The sequence below is a fragment of the Octodon degus genome, unplaced genomic scaffold (assembly GCF_000260255.1).
Source record: "Octodon degus isolate 3935 unplaced genomic scaffold, OctDeg1.0 scaffold00050, whole genome shotgun sequence".
In the NCBI taxonomy this organism is placed as follows: domain Eukaryota; kingdom Metazoa; phylum Chordata; class Mammalia; order Rodentia; family Octodontidae; genus Octodon; species Octodon degus.
In genome coordinates this window covers 9,481,578-9,502,245 of record NW_004524626.1, presented here as the reverse complement: position 1 = coordinate 9,502,245, position 20,668 = coordinate 9,481,578, and the positions used below count along the sequence as shown (strand labels likewise).

Below are 20,668 nucleotides of genomic sequence, written 5' to 3'. Positions count from 1 at the left end.
AGTTCCGCAAAAAAAAAAACCCCAAACACTTAAGAGGTCATCCATTGTGGGGTCTAGCCTGTCTGGGGTCTCAGGAATCTTTTTTTTTTTTTTCAATGTGTTTAGTACAGGGTCTACAGTGTCGCACTACAAGGATCAGACTTGATGCTCCTGTTTTGAGCCTCCCAAGCACTGGAATTACAGGCATGCACCACCAGGCTCAATCTCCTCACTGTCTCAGTGCGCCCTGGGTGTGGGCCGGCACGACAGGCCAGGGCTTCAACCCCCAGTGACTGTGTCTGCCCAAACTGGTGCTTTAATCCACTGAGCTAACTGGCAGGCCCTGGATCTCAGAAATCTAACTTATATAGGCTCTAATTTTCATGAGCCCAACCTACAAAAGCCTTACCTCCTGGGGACTTTACCTCTAAAGACCTGGTAGGGGATACAGCACCCCACTGGTTGCTACCTTCAGGAGTCTCCCTGCTTGGGAAATCAGCTCTGGGAGCCGGGCTGCTGGGGACCTCACCCCATCAGTCCCACCAATGAGGGTCTTCCAGCTCAGACATCCCTCCCATTGTTTCCTGCCTGTGCCTTGTGCAGTTGGGCCCCGTGGTCTTTCTTCTCCAGATGGGGGTGAGAGAAGGAAAAGGATCTGTCTCTTCCTATTCTCGAATGGCAGCTCTTAGCACAGGTGGCTGCTGGCCATAAGCAAGGACACTTGGTCACATCCGGGGTATTTCTGACTCTTCCATCTGGAGGAAGAGGGAATGATATCACCTAGGGCGGTGTTGATTCCTGCTGTGGCCTCCTGAGAACCAGGCCGCACAGTGGCAGGCGAGGGGCAGAGTGGTGGCTGAAGTGTCATCTGCATGTGCAGCCGCTCCCCACCACTCCCATCCGCACCTGAGCTCTGCTTCCTGTCAGGCAGGAGGGCCTCCGATTCTCAGAGGAATGTGAAGCCCACTGTGCCCTGCACACCTGCGGGACTGTGGTCGAGTCCGTCTTATGAGACTCTAACGGCCGAGGACTGGAGAGGGCGCTGAGGCTGTGATGCTAGCCCTGACATTGGCTGTGAGTGCACATTTACATTCACAGGTTTGAGTGCAGAGGCCACACATCCACCGCTTGCAGACTCATGGGCAAGCCCTATTCATGAGTGGCTGATGACACGGAGCTGGACAGGTGCTTTATTAAATAGTACAATCAGTAGTACCGGACACTGTGTACTAGGTGGGTGCACTTGATGGTCATGAAACTGCTGACAACCAGTCGAGGATTCTTTTACGTGGAAATGAAGAAGTGGCCAAGCGGAGCAGGACTAGCTGTCCTGATGTCACCAGATGACATCAGATAATGCTGGATGGTGACAGTGACACAGTTGGTTGCTGGTCAGTGCTGACTCTGGCCACTGCTGGCCTTCACTGCCTTGTACTGGACACAGTGGTCCAACTCTGCCGGGCACTAGTCTCTGCTGCTGGGCTTTGTTGCCTGCTGGGCTCGGGAACACTGCAGGCCTACCGGCCGCTCATGCTTATGGTTCTTACTCTGGAAGCCGGTGCTCTGGCCACGCCACAGTGTAAGAAGGCTGAGTAGGCTTGCAGGTCTTTTGGAGCTCACGCTCCCTGAGAAAGAGATCAAGGGCAGGTTCACAGGACCCCAAGGCAGGTCTGTCTGTGCTGCAGCACAGGGGTTAGTGCCCTGGGGGAGCCCTGCTAGACTGACCTCGGAAGCGTGTGCAGAGCGCTGCTTATATAGCAGCTGCAGGCCCGTGACTGGCCCAAGCCCAGGGCTGTGATTGGTGCAGGGCCCCAGGATGGTCGTGGAGATGTCCAGTGAGGGGCTGGGGGCGGAGCCAGGGAATCTTCTGGAAGGGCAGCTGTGGGGTTGGGGTTGCTCATCAGGAGCCCCTGCCCTTCCCTCCCTGGTCTCAGCCACCCCATGGCACCTCCTCCCTTCATAAACGGCAGCAGCAGAAGCAGCAACACCAGCATTTAAGATAGCTAGAGCAGGGAAGGGGTGCCTGGCTGAGAGTGGAGCTGCACCATGTTGGAGTGGGGTGGACAGCAGTGGCTGCTGGATAGCCAGGGAGACTTGGAGACAAACTGTCCTGGTCTAGAGTGGGGAAATAAGGAGCACAAATGGAGATTGGGGAGGTCGTGGCCTCTGGCCAAGCCACACCCACCCCCTGCAGCTATCACAGGCAAATGGCAGTGTCCAGAGCTTCTGCTGCATCTCAAAACCACTCTGCCTTCTGCTCCACAGAAATAACAGTGTCCTCCACAAAGCCAGCGGTTTGCACCAAGAGTGTCTGGCCCTGCTGCCTCAGACACTGACAGGCCTTTCCACAGCATTTACAACGGGCTGTGCACTGTGTGGCAGCACAGAAGGCCTTGCGGGGGCTGCGGACGCCTTCTCTGCAAATCCCCTGGCACCTGTGGGCTCCTGTAGGAACAGGAGGGTCTGTGGGAGCTGGCCCTGTGCACTGCCCACCTCGCCCACTTCCTGCCCGCGTCTCCTTTTGTCTGGTGTGCAGCAGAATGTGCGTGGATGGGCAGGAGAGGACGGGACGGGGAGGAGGCGAAGGGGGTGGGGTGGGGCCGCTGCTCACCTGCTGCTCACACCCCCACCCCAGGGAGCCCCTGGGGCCCCGTGAAACCCTCTCTGAGAACCAGTGGTTCTGCTCCATCTGGGCTCCTTTGTGTCAGTCAGCTGGTGCCCAAGGCCCCATGGGCTGTTCTGTCCTCGGGCCAGTTGTGGCCCTGAACCTTGCACACTGCTTCCCCCTGGGCAATTTGGATGGGTTAGGGGAGCTGGCTGTTGCCTGGGTGAGATGCCAGCTGGCCACATAATGGTCCACCCTGGTCACCTGATGCCAGGTGCAGAGGCCTGGATTGGGCAGGTGCGGCTGCGGCTCCACTTCCTTCTTCCTTATTTCTTTCCATCAGCATCGCAGGGAGCAGCTGTCCCGTCATTGCCCCAGGTAAGGGCTCTCATGACCGATTGGCCCCCTTGCCAGCATGTGTGGGACCCTCGAGGTAGGCCTCTCTCTGCTCTTCTCTACCTTGTCTATGAGGACTCACCTCAGTGAGGCTCACTATGGGCTATCCCTGAGTGTTACATCATCTGTGAGGGACTGGTCTGTTAGGTCACTTGCCTGCAGGGAGTGTCAAATGCATGGGTTCCTTGTAAAGGACACAGCTGTGTGGGGACACTTGTGGTGTCATCACCTATAGGGGACTCACTTGCAATCTCACCCATGGGAGCCTCATCTAGTGGCCTTCCTCCTCTGGGGACCCACTCTTCCCGAGACCCAGCTGCAGGAGTCTCTGCTGCTCTGGTCCCACCAGTCTGGAATCTCATCCGTTTTGGACCTCACCTGCAGGACACCTGTTTTCAGCCACCTCAACAGCTAGGATGCCACCTGCTGCCATCTCTCCTGCCAGGAACTGGGTTCTGAGGACCTCACCTTCCAGAGCCTCACCTGCTGGGGACAGTACTTCCCAGAGACCAGTTAGGGGACACATCGCACCTTTAGCGGTGATGTCCCTTGCTAGGGACCATGGTTGTGGAACTGGGCTGCTGGGGACCTCACCCCATCAGACCCTTGTCTCTGGGTGCTGGCTCCCCAAGGTCCTGTTCCTTGGTTGCCCATTCCTCTAGCTGACTTTCTTGTGGCGTCCCTGCCATCGTTCACTCCTGTGCGCCATGCAGATGATGTGGCCCCATTTTCCAGATGGGTGTGATGCAAGCTAAATAGATGTGTCCTTCTTCATTCTAAATTAACCATTTGTCCTCAGGATGCTTCTGTCCCCACCAGAAGCTGGCAATGCTATATCTGTGGGAGGGGAGTGGGGACTCTAGTGGGAAGAGGCCAGGAATGTGCCCAGCACCTGGCGTGCCCAGGAGATCCCTGAGGCCAAGAAGGATGTGGGCCCCAGCATCACAAGGTGGAGCTCTGTGCTTGACCTTTCTGTGGGCCTGAAGGTCAAGCCCTTTGGAAAGGTGTCCCTGGGGGTGGGTGCTGCTAGGCTTAGATGACAAAGACCCAGGGGAGCAGGGAGTGGAAAGCCAAGCTGTCCAGGGTCCTATCGGTGCAGGGGACACAGGGACTTTCCCTGCCCTGTGCACTAGGAAAGGGTGCCTGCCAGGTAGGCCCAGCTGTGTGTAGCAGGACAGCAGCGCTCAGAACAAGCATGCAACTGTGCATGTGGGTGTGCACGACTCAGCATTTGGCTGTCCTGGAACTGTCACCACAGCTGTGCCAGTCGCCATGGCCTGACAGTGCCCCTGTGCTTTTGGTTGCAAGTGGGCCTGTATCTTCCTGGAGTGGAGAGCTGGTTTGAACATGTGGCTGTCTCTCTTGGAGGTGTCTCTAGAGACTTCGAGAGGCTGGTGTGCGAGGTGCTCAAATGACTGCACCTGTCTGTCACAGCCACTGGCAGTCTCTGCAGGCAAAGGTGTCATGGCTGAACTCCTGTGGCCCATGTCTGACCCATGGGCCCCTGGGATAACGCATGACCTTCAGGGTGCTTCTGTCAGTGGGCAACCGGCTCCAGGGTCTGTGTGATCCCTGTGAGTGGCAACACTGTGCCCTACAGGTGTGCGCAGCAGCTGTGACCCCAGCCCCGCGCATGCTGGGTGTCCCTGAGAATCTGGCCCCAGGAGCCTACAGGCAACTCTGTTTATGTTTCCAGTTTTTGGGTGGCCTGTGCCAGTGCCCTGTGGTCAGGGTGCTGGAGCTGGTGGGAGATGCGGCCCAGCATGTGTGCACATGCACACACCTGTGCATGCGCATGCGCACACTGAGGCAGGGAGCTTTCTGGCTGCAGACCCTAGCTCCAGTGTCCACCTTCCCCTTTTTTATCCAGAACTTAGCAACTTTCCCTTGGAGGCTTGGGGCCCCCAGGACCAGACAGGAAAGGGAAACTGAGGTTCTCAGCCACTTGCCCTTTGCAGCATCTGGGAACTCTGGCCTCTTTGCCAAGGCTGGGCTGAGTCAGCCCACAGAGAACAGGAATCCACCACCCCAAACCTCAGAGTCAGAAGACTGTGGGGGCGGGTGGGGACCCTGGCCAGCCTCGGGCCTGCAACTGCCTTCCAAGCAGACCACCCACAGCCGGGGCCTGGCCGCCCAGCCCTCCCCAGAGGGCTCCCTAGAAGTCTTGCTTGGTAGCTACTCTGAGTGTCTCCCACTGCGGCAGGGGTGTAGGTGAGACTGGGAGCCAGGAACAGGGCTGCATCCACAGTCTCCGTAGGCCTCCCCAGGGGGTGGCTTTATTTTGAAGACCTTACTGTGTAGGCCAGGACGGCCTTGAACTCACAGGGATCCTCTTGCCTCAGCGTCCTGAATGCTGGGATTACAGGCATGTGCCCCCACACCTTCCAAGAGGGGGGCCACTTCTGATAATGCCCTTCAGCTTTAAGATGGGCAGAGTCTGGGCAGGGTTTAAGGAGGTCCTGAACTCGGAGGTGTGGGAGAGAGAAGGAAGGCTGTACCTCTGGGACCTCCTAGATTTAGGAAAGAGGGACCCATGCATTCTAGAGATGCCTCTGGGAAAGGGAAGACAGAGTGTCCCTGGGAGCCGCTAGCCTGGGGCAGAAGGGATAGTACGAATCCTAGGGGAAGGAGGGCAGCGGAACAGGACCACCCGTTAGGAAAGCTGTTGTCTGAGGGCGAGGAGAGGAGGGGTGTAAGCTCTCTGTCCCTCCCCCACCGCTGCTCACACCCCGAAACCCACAGAGCCCTCCCTCGCTCTGGGAACACAACACCCAGCCTCTAGCCGCCATCTGGATCTGCCAAGCATCAAGGTGACACCCGGGGACAAACCCAAAACCCCGCCCAGAGCTTTTCTGCAATTTCTGTGCAAGCCCATCGTAAATCCCCTTTCAGAGCGTTTATAGGCCCAGGACCCAGGTCTCCAGGGACCCAGTTCTGCCCCAGCAGGCGCCGGCTTTGGGCTGGATGAGGCTGGCGCCTGCCCAGACCTACACCCACCCGGAGGTGGGCAGCGCGTGGGTGCAGCGTTTTTAGCTGGTGAAAGGAGATAGTTCTGCCAGCTGCGGATCGGCCTGACAAGGCCCACCAGGCAGGGGAGGCCTGCGTCCACCTAGACCCCACTGTCTTCATCCGTCTAGCGGCCTGTCTTCTTCCACCTCCCTCTTCAACCTCAAGTGCTCTTCACCAGCATGCACTGAAGGAAGGTGCAGATGGAGACGTGCTCTGGAGGAAGGAGTAGGGAAGGTCCTTTTTTCCTTTTGGAGACAGTCTCACTGCGCCGTCCAGCTTAGCTTTGAGCTCTTCACCATCCTGTCTCAGTCTATGCACTGGGGTGACAGCCCTGCGCCACCACACCTGATCCCACTTTCCTTTGTGTACCCCCTCAACAGAGCCCCCTTTGGATCTACTTTTCTTTCCTTCCAAACAAATGGAGTCCCCACCACCACCCCTTAGGTATTATCCCCTGCGATCCCCCTTTCCCAAGGGAACCCCAGATGAAACACCCACAGGTGGGGTCTGGACGACAGGCATCACCAGCCAGGCTCGAGTTCCCACACTTTATAGCTCAATACAGTAATAGTGAGAGTCCCGCGGCCTCGACGGTGTACTCTGCACATGCGCAGTCCTTTGCAGGGCTGGCCAGGCTGGGCGGTGGGTACCTTGGGAGGGGTGTAGGGGCGTGGCCGCCGTCTTGCCAGGCGGGTGAGGTAGGGTCACACACAGGCGCACTCGCTCGCCGACAGCTCATGCACCGTGTGGTACCGGCTGTGCACGTCCATGAAAGATACCTCGTCTTCGTAGGCCGTCGGGCGGCAACAGGGCTGCGCGCGCACCTGCTCCCGCCGCACGCGCCGGCGCTGGCGCAGGCGCCGCAGCCCCAGGTCGTACACGCGCTCGGACGCCTCGCACGCGCCTGCGCAGTAGCGGAACAGCACCGTCTCGTCGGACGCGTAGCCCAGGCCCAGCTCGCTCACGCGCACCTCCAGTTCGCGCAGCCCGCAAGGCTGGGACCCAGACCGCGCACGTGCGCGCCGACGCCGGGGTCCCGCCCGACGGCGCAGACCAGGGGCGCGGCCAGCCCAGGGCGCCAGCTCTTGCAGCTCCACGGCGTCGGGGGCACCCTGGAGCAGAGCTCGGTCTGCAGGGAGAGAGTATTGTCAGGGGGTCTGTGCAGCGCCGTTCCCTGGCCAGGAGGGCCCTTGCTCTGACCCACACCCGGATCCACCTCCCACACCCTCTGGCTCTGTTGAGCACGCATCCTCGCTGGGTAGAATCAGGAGGTGTATTTTCGGACTCTTGCACCACGAACGCCCCTCTCAGGATCCTGCACTTGTGTCTCTGCCTCTACACCTTGAGCTGAGCTGAACGAGGTCTCTAGGCACGTCCTTTGGGGCCCCCCACTTCATTGCTGCCCACCTCCCTTTCCCCCATCTAATTTCTGCATTCTGTGCTAGCCCTTTCCCTGTGCTGGGCTGACCAGGGGCACTGACACACCTCTGTGGGCAGTTTGGAGTCTCTTCCCCTTGGAGCCTGTCCCTCATTCCTTAGGTGAGCTGTCATGGGTCCCCATCCGATGTCCCATATTCAGTCTCAGTCTCGGAACCCTTCTCAAATACCCTCCCTTCCCCTTGCTGCAGTGCATCTCAGTTTCTCCATCTTAAGACACTGAAGGTTTGGCGCACACACCTGTCACCCCAGCATTCTTGAGGCTGCAGCAGATGGATCACAAGTTCCAGCCCCGCATGGAAGCTTAGGAAGATTCACTCAAAAGAAAATCAGGGATGGGGGTGTAGCTCAGGGAGCAGTCCCAGGAGTGACGGGGAGAGGAATCAAAAGGGGAGAGAAGAATTAAGATTTCTCAGTTCTGAGGCCTCCTGGGTGGGCACAGCTACTGTGGGCTCCACCCCTATGGAACAGGTGAGGGTGGAGATGTGACCAAAGGCAAGGTCACAACACTAGCAGGTGGCAGAGAGAAAGGCAAAAAAATTCTCTCTACCTCCCTCGACTGCCCAAATTTGGCCCAATCCCTGGTCTTCTCTCAGTCACCAAAAGCTGCCTTGGGTCAGAGATTCCCAGGGCCCCAAGCTGAGATTTATGACCCAAGGAGTTGTCCCTGCCCAACAGTGCCACTCGGAGATTGGGGCAGTACCCAGGAGGAAGGGCCAACGCAGAACTCTTGGCCCACAGAATGTGGCGGCCAGGCACATGAAGGAAGAGGAAATCCTGACTGGATGCCTGTCTGACCTGAGGCTGACGCAGCCTTTAAAAGAATGAGCTTTCTGGGGGACCCAAGGAGGAGGGGTTTTCCGTTCCCCTGAGAATGAGGCTGTTTCCATGGGGTGGGGGGTTAGCCATCACATAAACCCTGGCTCTGAGTCTGGCTTTGGCACTTCCACCCCTGCCTCAGTTTCTCCGACTGCTCAAAGAATCTTGCTTCATCCCTGTCCTGGATTGCACAGAAAAGGTGGGCATCTGGGGTTTCCTGGGCAGCAGATTTTGTGTCCATTGAGCCCAGGATTGAGATGGGTAAGACGGTGCTGTGGGGTTAAGGGTGAACCCAAATCAATTCTAGTGCTTAAAATTCTACCATGAAACTGGGCAGCTTAGTGAGACTCTGTCCCAAAATAAAAAATATTTACAAAGGCTGGGGATGCCAGGGATGGTGGCACACACCTGTAATCCCAGCACTTGGGAGCTGGGGCAGGAGGATCACTGTGAGTTGGAGGCCAGTCTAGGCTGGGTTCAAGGCCAGTCTGAGCTACAGAGTGGGGCCTGTCTCAAAAACAAACAAAAATAGATTCCCAGACCAAAAAAAAAAAAAAAAAAAAAAAAAAAAAAAAAAGCAAACAGGCTGGGGATGGAGCTCTTGAAAAGGCCCTAGATTATCTCCAAAGGACTGGAAAAAGAATTCTACGGTGTTTCCTCCTCCAAAGTGATCTAGGGGCTGCCAAATAAAATACTGGTGCACAATTAAACTTCAACTTTACAGAAGCAACCAGTAACCTGTCCCTGTCTCCCTCTACAGGGCTGGCTGTTTATAAGGGGTCTGGACAAACTGAGATGAGATCCACTCCCCTCAGCCCTATCTAACTTCCCACTTTCTTTCTTTTGTATTTTAGGGAAGGGTCTACAGAGTATGCAAGGTCTCATCACTAGATTGAACACATAGTGATCCACCTGTTTACAGCCTCCCTAGAGCCAGTCTCAATCGCCTTCTCAGCGTGCCCCAGGGCCGGGGCTGGCACGGCAGGCCCGGGCATCGAATCCCCGGCCCCTGTGCCTGTCTGCAGGCGCTAAGCTCCTATTCAGCATGTCATCCTATTCACCTGTCATCAGCTACCCCGGAGGCTGAGGCGGGAGAATTACAAGTGCAAGCCCAGACTGAGCAACTTACTGAGTTCATATCTCAAAAAATAAAATAAAAAATTTAAAAGGGGCTAGGAATGCATGTAGTTCACTGCAAAAGGCCCTGGATTCAACCGCCGGTACCAAGAAGAAGAAAATCCATCTTCTGTGAGTTAGTTCAGGGCCTGGAACCTTGGGCAGTAGGGTATCAGCAGCCACTCTGTCCTCACCCCACCTTCACCCCTTATGAGCCCAAGGACAGGCAGGCACCTGCCCTGGGCGGAGCCCACTCCTGCCTCACCCCCAGGTCCTGGTCCTGCAGGCTGGCTTAGGTCTGGGGACCCAGTGTCCTCGGAAGGGCTTTGCAGCTCTTAGGAGGGGTGGGGCCATGGGATGCAGGGGCTCAGAGCTCCTGCCTGAGGCCACCCTTGTCCATTGTGAGGACAAGAAAGAAGGATTGTGTGGGCCGCCAGCGGGCGAGCATGGACGTGCCCGCGCCCACTGCCGCACACGCCCCACCCACATCAGCACCCGCCTGGCCACCCGCACGGCCACGTGCGCGTGCACAAGGGGTCAAGGCCTGGTGGGACAGCACCTGAGGCCAGACGGGAGCCAGGGCCGGGTGAGGAGTTGAGCAAAGGCTGCGCTCTGGGGGCCTGGCAGCTCTTGTCCAGGTCTGGGGTCTCTCTCCGTCCTCTCTCCATCCTGAATCCCTCCGCCTGTCCCCAGACCTTCCTCTGTGTCTCCTCCCCTTGGTCCCTGACATCTGGGCAGGTCACCATGGGATCTGGCCTCTCTCTCTCCCTGGTCCCCCGCTGCGCTGCAGGTCCAGGCTGAAAGCCAGATCTAATCTCCATCTGGTCCCCACGGCCCCTCAGGGCTAGGACCTAATTCCTTGTGACAGCTAAGCTGAGGGACCCTGGTTGCCAGCAGCCAGCCTCCCCCGCCAGTCCCTCGTGGGGGATCTGCACCCTCCCTCCACCTGCATCTAAAAACTGGGGCCTGAAGCTCCTCCCACCCCGCGGGGTCGCCCAGGGGCAGGGCGCTGCTTACACTGGGCCAGGCGGGCAATCCGGGCGTCCAGGGTGCGTGGTGGGCGGCGCAGAGGGGCCAGAGCCGGTCCCAGGCGGTGGCTGAGCAGCAGACCCTCGCGACAGATCCAGATGGACAGCACGGAGCTACAGAGCACAGAAGCCAGGGCCGCCGCCTTCCAGCGCTGCATCCTCAGCCTGCAGACACAGGGCTTCAGCCTCCACCCTCTGTCTGTCTTTGGTGACAAACGGGGTGCCGGGCGCTGTGAACAGTGGGGCCCCTGCCTTTGAACACCCCATGCTTAATGATCATTAGTAACATGGAAATGATTCATCTGGGAACCATGGAACACGATGGTGAGGTGCTGCCAGGGACAGGACGGGCTCTGTGCCAGGGTAATGGGGAGCCGCCCCCATTTAAGGGTCCCGGAGTGTTTTCTAAGGAGCCCATGGTAGAGCCCAGACTTGAGCAAGGGTAGGAGTTGGCCAAGCATCTGAGCAGTGTCCAGGCAAGGAGGGAGGGCACAGTAGTGCAAAGGCCCTGAGGCCCAACCCAGGTAGCCAGCAAGTGGAGGGCCGTGAGACCTTCCGGTAGGTGGCGCTACACAACAGGGGTGGGAGGAACTGGGCTGACGCTGTGACCAAGTATTTATGTCCATGAATGACTCCTTGTCCCTCTCTGGGTCTCAGTTTTCCCTCCAGAGGGATAAGCTGGTGCTCCAAAGCGGGCAGCGATGGAACAACGCTTCGCCAACACGGAGTGCCAGCCCTGAGGCCTTGGCACAGGCTGATGCCCCCAGCCCCACTCCTCTTCCCCCTCCCACTGCAGTCCCCCTCCCGACAGCGCCTCCTCTAGGAAGCCCACCCTGGCTATACCTTCCCGCGTTCCCCAGCAGTCTGTGACCTGGACGAGGGCCCTTTGAGCCCACTCCCCCTCCCTGAAGGTTCTGGTGCTGCAGCACCGAGCTCGCTGCATACAGTAGGTGTTTAATAACTGCTGGCATCGCCCCTCCGGGGGGCCAAATGCTCCCCGCGCCCCGTGCCGGTGCCCCGGCCGCGTTTACATTCCCGCCGGCTGCCTGGGGTCTCGGAGCCTGGCCGCCCGCCCGGCAGCATAAACATTTACAGCAGCGCTGAGCTGAGCTGAGCACGGCTGCAGCCGGCAGGGCTGCCGGGAGGTGCAGCGCTATCGCCAGCGCTGCCACACGCAGGCAGCTCAGAGCATTCATTAGCGCGTGATTTGCAATCATTTGCATGCGATTTGCACGTGCGAGTGGGGGGACTAGGACCTCCTCCACTCAGCCCCCTTTTCCATGAACTCACTGGCACAAGGTAGTGACACCACCAATAGTAGCAGGGGCCATTTAATTATTAAGCACCATTTGTGCGCTAGGCCATCAGAAAGGTGCTCGCATCTCCATTTTATAGCTGGAGAAACGGAGGCGCAGAAGAGGTGGGGGCTGGTCTCTGGTAGCGATATATGGTAGGGCTTGGGGGTGAGGTGAACCCAGGCCCTTCCGCAGGCTAGGCAAGTGCTACACCCCGGTCTGGGATGGCTATTTCTTTATTTTTGCCAGTGTTGCTGGTGCTAGGGGGATGAGCTCCCTGATGCGGGACTAAGCAAATCCTGGACCAATCTGTAGATCTGATGAGACCCACATGGGGGGAGGGGCTTAGCGGACTCCCTAGCGCAAAATAGGTGCTTTAGAGACACTTGCAGACGGGAAAAAGGAAGGAAGGAGAGAGACAAGTGTGGCACTGGGTGGTTTAGATCCCAAGGTCTATTTCTGGAGGCAGGAGGAGCCCAAGTTCAAGCCCAGACAGGGCAACTTAGCAACATCCTGTCTCAAAATACAAAATAAAAGGGCTCGGGATGGAGCTGAGTGTAAAGGCTGTGGATTCAACCCCCAGGACTGCAAATAAATAAATAATAGAAAATTTAAATCCCAGGCTTCAAGGTCTCAGTGTGTGGCCCTGAGCTCGCATTAAGCCCATCACAGAAGCCTGCGCCATTTATTAAGCGCTAACTGCATGCCAAGCCTGAGATATCCAGGGTGGGGTCTCTTTCACACTCCCAATAAATCCACACATACATCCATTCATCCAGATAGCGTTTATTGAGCACCTATGATGTGCAGGCTGGAGGACACTGAGGGCCCAAGGAAGAGAACAGGCAAACAATCATCCTGTGCAGGACAGAGCCTGCAGTGAGGGAGGCCCATGTAGCAGAAGCAGAGGGAGCTAGGGGTAGCGAGGAAGGAGGGGAGGGGAGAGGGGACTGGAATCCTGGCACTCATGGGTGTCCAGAGCCAGCCCGTGTGCCCTTAACAAGCACCCGCTGCATACCCAGAACCACTCCACAGACTGACCCCATGTTACAGCACTTCAGTCTCCCAAGCGTCCCAAGGGGCAGCGACAGCCATATCCTCACTTTACAGATTGGAAAAAGCCAGGTGTGGTGGCCAGCCCTAGGGAGAGGGGCTGAGGCAGGAGGATCGCCATAAATCTGATCGCCACTATAGTTCAAGCTATGGTAAGTGACTGAGTTCAAGGCCAGTCTGAACTGCGTAGTGAGGCCTTGTCTAAAAAAAAAAAAAAAAGTAAAAACTGTAGCTCAGGGAAGTAACATTACCAGCCTAAGGCCACAGAGCTTGGATCTCAATGCTGGTGTCAACTCGGACACCAGGAGGGAAAGACAGGCAGGGAAACCTACCCACCCAGGCCTCACAGCCCACCAGCACGCTGCTGCCCCCACACCTGAGTCTAGGTGTGGCTTGCCTCAGTTTCCCTATTAGGCTGGAAGAGACTGAGTTCTGATTGTTTCCACTAAGGGTTTAATGGGAGTAAGTGAGGAAGCAGCCCAGGACGGCCTGGTCACAGCCTGGTGGCCTTGGGGTCCAGACCCCCAGGGGCGCTGCAGTGGGGGGCAGGAGAGCAGCAGGCAGGGCCCAGCAATGGCAGCTGATAAGCAGCCTTAACAATGGCCTTTCTGTGTGGGGGTCACCCGACTGGTTTGTCTATGGCACAGACTGGGGGCGGGGGGGGGGGGTTTGCAGGTGTGGCAGAGGACTTGGGGGAGGAAGGATGTCCAGGGCCACCCATGCTGCCGAATCAGGGCCTGGCAGTGGGCCCTTCCTTGCTGGGGACAAGGTCCATGGGCTGGAGAATTCCCACCACCCAGGCCTGGAGCACCTCTCTGCACCAGCCACACCAGCCTGAATGCAGCAAGAAGGACCTAGGCCAGGTGTCAGCAGTCTCGTGCTGGGTCTGGTGGCGGGGAGGGAGGAGAAGCTGAGGTGCAGAGAGGGGCCAGAAGTAGCTCACAGTCACTTGGCCAGGGAGATCTTTCTACCCGAGCCAAGGAAGGGCATGGGAAGTTGGGAGTGGGGTGTTAGCAATGCGGAAAGGGATGTGCATTAGCCCCGGGGTCACTCCCCTCATGGAACCACCTATTTCATAGCTCCTTCCAGGGAGATGAAGAAGGCAAACGGATCCCTTTTTCCATCCACTCGTCTTTTCTACTTTGGGAGAGTTGGGAATTTGGTTTATCTCCATCTGGTAAACTCCTATTCATCCTTTAAGGCCCTGGCTCTCGTAGCCCCTGCACGAGACAGCCTCTCTGGTCATCTAGCTACAACTCTTTCCCACTTGCCCAGCCCTGACAGCAACATCTGTGTCCATGTCATCCTTCCTTCCTCCTCATTCATTATCCCTTGGTGACTCAGTTTCTCCATCGGCAGCCAAAGGGTGATGCAAGCCACCTCTGGAACACCAGGAAGGACCTGACCGAGTGGGGCCATCACGGCCACCAACAGGCAGAGCTAGCTGGACACGATGCCAATTGTGCACACGCGCAGGCAGAAAGGCCGGGGAGGGGGGGATCTAGGAGTGCGCATGCGCAGGCCTCTGGCCTGCTGACCTAATTCTGCCCGGGTGCCAGGCCTCAGGTTCGGTCCGGGCCTTAGTTTCTCCATCTGTGCAAGGATCTGCATAGGGCCCCGCCCCTATTTAAAGATCCACTGAATCCAATGAACTCCTGCTGGCCAGGATGGGCATCCGCAGGCTGGGGCCTCTTTCTCCATCTGTGGCTGTCAACCAGGGTTGTACGGATGGGGAAACCGAGGCCCCACGAACGCAGGACTGGGCCAGGGGTCTGGTACTCTCTCAAGAGGAGACTCAATGGCTCCGAAAAGCAACAAATTCCACAGCCCACAAAAATGTGGCCCCTCCCTCAGAGGGCCCCAGGGCCCGGCCCACCCCACCGGTGGCTGGGGCAGCTGTACACTGGCGACACACATCTGGGGGCAAACCAGGAACATCTGGCCGGCACAGATGTTTCCACGCAGTGTCTGTGGGAGCCAGAGGCCAGGCTCTGGGGCGGCTCTGGGTGTTACAGGGAGACAGACACCCCCAGCCATCCCTTTGCGTCCTGGCCAGGGGAGGGCGCCCAGCCTGTCCTCTTCTCTCCAGCTCGTGGACACTGCGCGCTGCTGCTCAGCGGCTAGGCCCATTGCCGGCTGCCCACTCCTCAGAAGATCAAGTCCCTACCTGCAAGCTGGTCTCGGCCTATCTTTACCAAAGCAAGGGGTGGACAGATGGGAGCGAGCATGGCTTCGGGGGGGGGGGTGTCTGCCAGGTGCCTGTGAAAACCATGGCAGGTATAGTAGCCCACGGCTGTATCACAGCACTTAAGAGGCTGAGGCAGGCGGATCTCAAGTCCAAGTCCAGCCTGGACAATTTAGCAAGGCCCTATTTCAAAATTAAAATAAAGAAGGGCTGGAGAGCAAACATCAATGTAAAGGCATCAGGTTTAATCCTCAGTACACAAAAATACAAAAGGTATGAATTATTTTGTCCCATTTGGTAGATGGGAAAACTGAGGTCCAGAGAAGTGAGGTGACTTGCTCAGGGTCACACAGCCCAAGTGGCTAAGCCAGCATTGGGATGCTGGCTTGGCAAACTCCTAGTCATCCCTCAAAGCCCCAGTCCCGACACCCCCTGGTCTACATTCTCAATCACATAGTAAATGGCCTCTGAAACTACAACAGCAATAACACTAATGCCGCAGTGCTGAGTACTTTCCCCTACATTCAATCCCACTCATGGTCCCTGCAGAAGAGGTTGGTGGCTTTGTTTCTACAGGGCAAAAATGAGGCTCAGGTAGATTAAGTCACTGCTTTAAGTCACACAGCAAGACAGGCTTAACCTGGGGTTGGGCTCTCAGTGGCTCCGTAGTCACTTCCAGAGAGTCCCTGGCTGAGAGGAGGAGAAGCGAGGAGGGGTCGGCCCGCTGCCCAGAAGCCCAGGCAGGCCAGGAGCTTTTCCTAGAGACACACGGCCAAGTGGAACCAGCAAGGAAAAGACTCCGAGAGGAGGGTCCGCCTGGGTCCTGCTGGTAGATAATGAGGATGAAACAAAGGCAGCAGTCTCCCCGGAGCCTGGGTGGCCAGGGAGGGCTTCCTGGTGGAGGTGGCTTCCTGAATGGCCGCCGTGTGACAATCTGAAGACAGGAGGGAGGCCCAAAGGCTTGGAGGCAGGACCTTGCTGACTGGCTGTCACTAGCCTGCCTGGAACAACAGGGTGGGGGAGGGGCACGACAATGCAGCAATGGCTGGAGGTCACTGGCAGAGGCACCTGTCATCCCAGCCCTCTGGAAGGCTGAGGCAGGCGGATCCCAAGTGTCAGCTCGGCGTGGACAACTCTGCAATTTAGCAAGACCCAATCTCACAATAAAAAAACTAAAAGGCCCGGGAATGCAGTGCAGCGCCAAGGCCCTCGCTTCCGCCCCCCGGTACTGAAAAAAGGAAAAAGCAAAAGAAGCTAACGGGCGCTTGGTGGCGTCCCAGGGTCCTGCGGTTGGCCTATAAAATTCCCACGTTGGCCACATAGGGCGGGCGGCGGGAGCGGCTGGGGTGGGCGACAGGATCAGCCTAATGAGGCCTGGCACAGCTGAGGAGCTGGCGCTGTGCCCGGGGAGCGGCTCAAGAGGTGCGGGTCCTCGGGGAGAAGCCAGGAAGACGCTGCCGTGGGCAGCTGGCTGGCTGACCAAAGGCAAACCGAGGCACAGAGTGCAGGGGCAGCTGCCTTCATGCCGCTGAGGAACACAGGGACCATCCACCCATGGCGTGTCACCTCCCCAAACTCAAATTGACCCTCAGGCCCTGCAACACTATTTAGATGGGTGTGGTGTCTCTGCTCTAGCCCTCAGTTTCCCCAGGGAGAGAGGAGCTGTGTGTTGCAGGCTGGACCCTGCTGTCTAATTTCTTCAAGGGCTCACTTGAAGCCTGCTCTCTCTCTCTCTCTCTCTCTCTCTCTCTCTCTCTCTCTCTCTCTCTCTCTCTTCCCTTTCCTTCCTCTGCTGTCCTCTCCTCTTTTCATCTCTCTCCTCCCATCCCCTTCCCCTCCCCTTGTCCTCTCCTTCACCCCCTCATTTTGAGACAGGGTCTCATTATGTGGTCCACGCTGAACTCAAGTTCCTGGAAGCCCTCCTGCCTCAGCCTCCTTCATGCTGGGATCGAAGGTGTGCATCACCACGCCCAGCTCTGAAGCCTGATTTAACTGGGACTGGATGAGGTCTCTGGTCCATGACCCCCACCCTGCAAGGGGGCCCCATTTCCACTCAATCCTCACTCAGGACCCCACAGCAGGGTCCCTGCCACCCCTCGTTGCTTGCCCCACCCACCTGTATATGGGCATCACCCAGCCCAGAACGCTGAACACAGGACCTCACAGAAAGAGTCCTCTGCCCTAGCCTGCCTCAGTCTTGCCATCTGTGAAATGGGGAGCCAAGGCTGGGCCCCTGTGGGCTGGGCCTGGTCACTGAGGCAGGAGAAACACTCTGAGCTCAAGGCCAGCTGGGGCTACAATCGAGACCCTGCCTCCAGAGAAAAAGAAAACCCTCCATTTTCTTCTCACCCCATTTCTAGCCTTGAGGTCTGGACACCCTGCCTCACGGGGAACCCTAGAAAATGTCCATCTCTGCCCCTTTAAGCCCCTCGACCAAGACAGCCCAACCTCTGTGATACTGGATGCTTGAAGGGCAGCTCCTCTCCCCTCTGCGTTCTGCCTCTGGAGTCTATCTTTGGCCACCCTCATAGGCTCTTCCTCTGCCGACCTTACAGAAGTCTTTTGCTCTTTCTCTATGCCACACTCACCAGGGGGCCCTGCGTATTCCTAAATGAGCCAACCTCTTTCCTCTTTCTGCCTCCAGATCTCTGCATGTGTCTTACCATCACTTGGAATGCCCTTTCTTTTCCCTCCTTAGAAAACTCCTACTCATCCTTTTCAACCCCAAACCTAATGCCCCTCCAGAAAGTTTATCTTGATATTTCTACCTTGCAGTACAGCCCACGTTCCTCATTCTGGGCTCCAAGAGCTCTGTATCCTTGGGTCTGAGTCTGTCTTCCTTGAAACACAGGACGTAGGTCCATGATACTATAGACAGCTAAGTTAGGTAGAAATAGGACATGCAGTCACACAGGACTAGCCCCTCCAGGGAATCAGTGCAAAAGAGCTCATTACAACTATGGCTGGAGCCACATTCACTGAAGGCCAGGTCTCAAGATAAAGCTTACCTTTCCCAGGGACAAACAAGATACTATGATGGATATTACCTGGTCCAATAAAGTCTAACTAGGCATCAGTCACCCAGGTGACTGATACCAGGAGGTGACCGGGACATCCTGATATCTTTTCCAAAAAAATTGTCCTGGTTCTTTCCACGTACACTTGCTTCCCCACTGGCTCAGCATTACCTAAGCAGCTGTACTTGCAATCCTATTGTTGCAGACAGCTGAGTTAGACAGAAATATTACAAGCAGTTTGACAGGGCTGGGCCCTCGCGGGAGCCTGTGCAGAAGACGAGATGCCCTGCAACTGTGGGCGAGACGGGCACCTCCACTGCGGGCCGTATCTCAAGACAAGGTGAAACAAGGCCAGCCAGATCTCAGCGACTAAATCGCCTGCTTAGGCAAGTGCTGGGGGTTCAATCCCTGGCTTGTCGGGCCAGCCCCGCCCCCAGGGAGCGCTGAGACTGCAACTGAGACTGGGCGTGGTGGTGCACCTGTAATCTCAGCTCTTGGGAGGCTGAAAACGGGAGGATCACTATAAGCCTGCTCTGTGCAGTGAGACCCTGGAGCACCGGTACTAAATACACTTAAAAAAAAAAAAAAAAAAAAAGCTGAAACAAACGCATGCACCCACATGCTACCCTAAGGATAAATATCAGGGACCTCCATTCTAAAGAGATCTCCATCAGTTGAGAAAGCCAGGAAAAGCTTCTCACCCACCCCCCGCAGGAGAAGCCCCTGTCCTGCATTCATGGCTGCCTGCTATGTGACTGACTGGCTTCCCCGTTTGACCCTGACTGCATCAATCTTACCTGAGCAATTATGCTCCTAATCTTACAGGCTGACCAGCTTTGTCCCACCTCTTGCCCACCTTGCCAGTTCCCACGTTGCCCACCTTGGACCCACCTCATGTCAGGGAAAAGGCAGGGCCCTTGGCAACCTACCGGGGTCCCTTTCTGTTGGACAGAAGTTATCCCCCCATAAATACATTCTCTTAATCTCTGTTGTTTCTAAAACTCATTCTTCCGTTTTAGAGAACACAAATTCATCCCAGATATCTAACAGGTTGGGAGTTTCCTTCCCCGGTATCACTATTGGTTGATCACAGTTTTATCCCACGTTGTACCTACCTTGTGATTTTGCTCCATAAAACTTCCTTGGAGAAGGGGGCTCATCAACAGCCCACTGGGGCCCCCTCCTCCCACCTCTCAGGAGCTGTCTCTCCCAACAAGGTTTTCCTACTCTCAACCCCCGTTGTTCCTTAGAATCCAGGATTGGAGCTCCGGCGGCTGTTATCAGGCAGGCTGGGTCGGGGATGTTTCCCTGTTTCGTCTGGAGGTCCTGGGTCCTGCAGTCAGGGGCACCGGGCCTGGCCGACACACTGAAACAACCTCTTGTTTGTGTTCCTGAGCCTGAGCGCTGACTTCTTGATTCCTTCCGCCCCAGACTCTTGAAAGTGCCATCCTCTATTCAAATGCCCTGCTAATCCAGGCCCAAACCCCCAGGGGCAAATACTACTGCTGGTGCCATTTCAGACACCGCGCCCTGCTGAAGAGCGGGTCGTTTGTTTTCTTCTCTGTGCCCCTACAATTAGCTTTCAGCAGCTGGCTGGGGGCAGCGTAGACTTGAGAACTCTGACCCTCAGAAGTGCTGGGATGAAAGCGGTGGGGAGGGGGCGGGCGGGGGAGAGCGGGCAAGGCTGGGAACCTGCCCGGGCTGGTCACGCAGCACTGGGGCTTCCTCAGCCTGCGGCACCGGCAGGAGAGATAGACAAAGAATGCCGCGGAACCTGGACAGATGTAGGGCGGGCCAGGCCAGGCCAGGGAAGGGCAGAGTATCCAGACAGGGGTGAGAAAGGCCAGGAGGGGTCCAGTCTCCTGGAGCCCTGCAGGTTATAGTGCCCAGTCTTGCAGGTAATCAGAAGTCTCGTGAGCAGAGCAGATGTACCCAAATACCTGTGCTGCTCTGGGGAGGCGGCTTGATAGCACGGACCCTGGGGAGAAGTCATTTCTCCCCCACATCCGTCCAGCCCTTGGGCCTAATGAGTGTAAGCTACCCACGATCCCGATCTCGGGGACAGGAGCTGGGAAGACAGTCTCCTTCCTCCCCCTCCCCCCGCAATCTTTGCCCTTAAGAGACCCCCCCTCACAGAAGGATTTCACGCCCTCTTGTGGCTAAACGGGCGGCCTCACGAGCTGCGCCAGGGCCGAGCCCTCACCGGAGGACACCGTGTCCCCAGCAGGCTGCCGGGCAGGCGGCGGCGCGCGGGGAACGCGGCTGGAACGCGCCGCTGACAGATGTTTACTTCTGCGCGCAGCTGGGCCGCGACGGCAGCCCCCTCCAGGGCTCTGCAGGATCCTAAACCCCCTCGAGGCCTGGGGGACCCCAAGCAGAGGGGCGTCTAGGTCGCGCCCTAGGGGAGGCCGGGGCAGAGGACTCGGGGGCCTCCCAGGAGGAACCCACAGGGGCACAAGAGGCGATCGCGCGCGCGCCGTCGGGCCGGTTTGGAGAGGTGCACAGGGACCCCCGCCCCTCCGCCCGCCGACCTGTCGTCGCCCCCCTCCCCACGCCTCCTTCACACAGGCGGGGCTTTCCTGTCTCCAGGACAGGGATCCCTGGTCCCCCTACCCCGCCCGGCCCGCTTACCTGCTCGCGGTGTCGACTACCCAGCCCCGGCCCCAGCCGCCGCGCCCGCCATGCGGGCCGCCCGGGCCCGAGGCGCTCGGGGGAGCCCGGGCCGGAGG

General features: G+C 57.6%; 1 protein-coding gene across 1 annotated transcript; it reads right to left on the bottom strand.

Moving 5' to 3' along the window:
- Positions 1–6,523: 6,523 nt before the first annotated feature.
- Nrtn (neurturin) lies at positions 6,524–20,658 on the bottom strand. Its single transcript, XM_004632783.2, has 3 exons — positions 20,571–20,658; positions 10,379–10,554; positions 6,524–7,118 (listed from the first exon to the last, which is right to left on the bottom strand). The coding sequence occupies exons 2-3, from the start codon at positions 10,545–10,547 to the stop codon at positions 6,694–6,696; spliced, it is 594 nt and encodes a 197-aa protein (XP_004632840.1). The 5' UTR covers positions 10,548–10,554; positions 20,571–20,658; the 3' UTR covers positions 6,524–6,693.
- Positions 20,659–20,668: the final 10 nt, after the last annotated feature.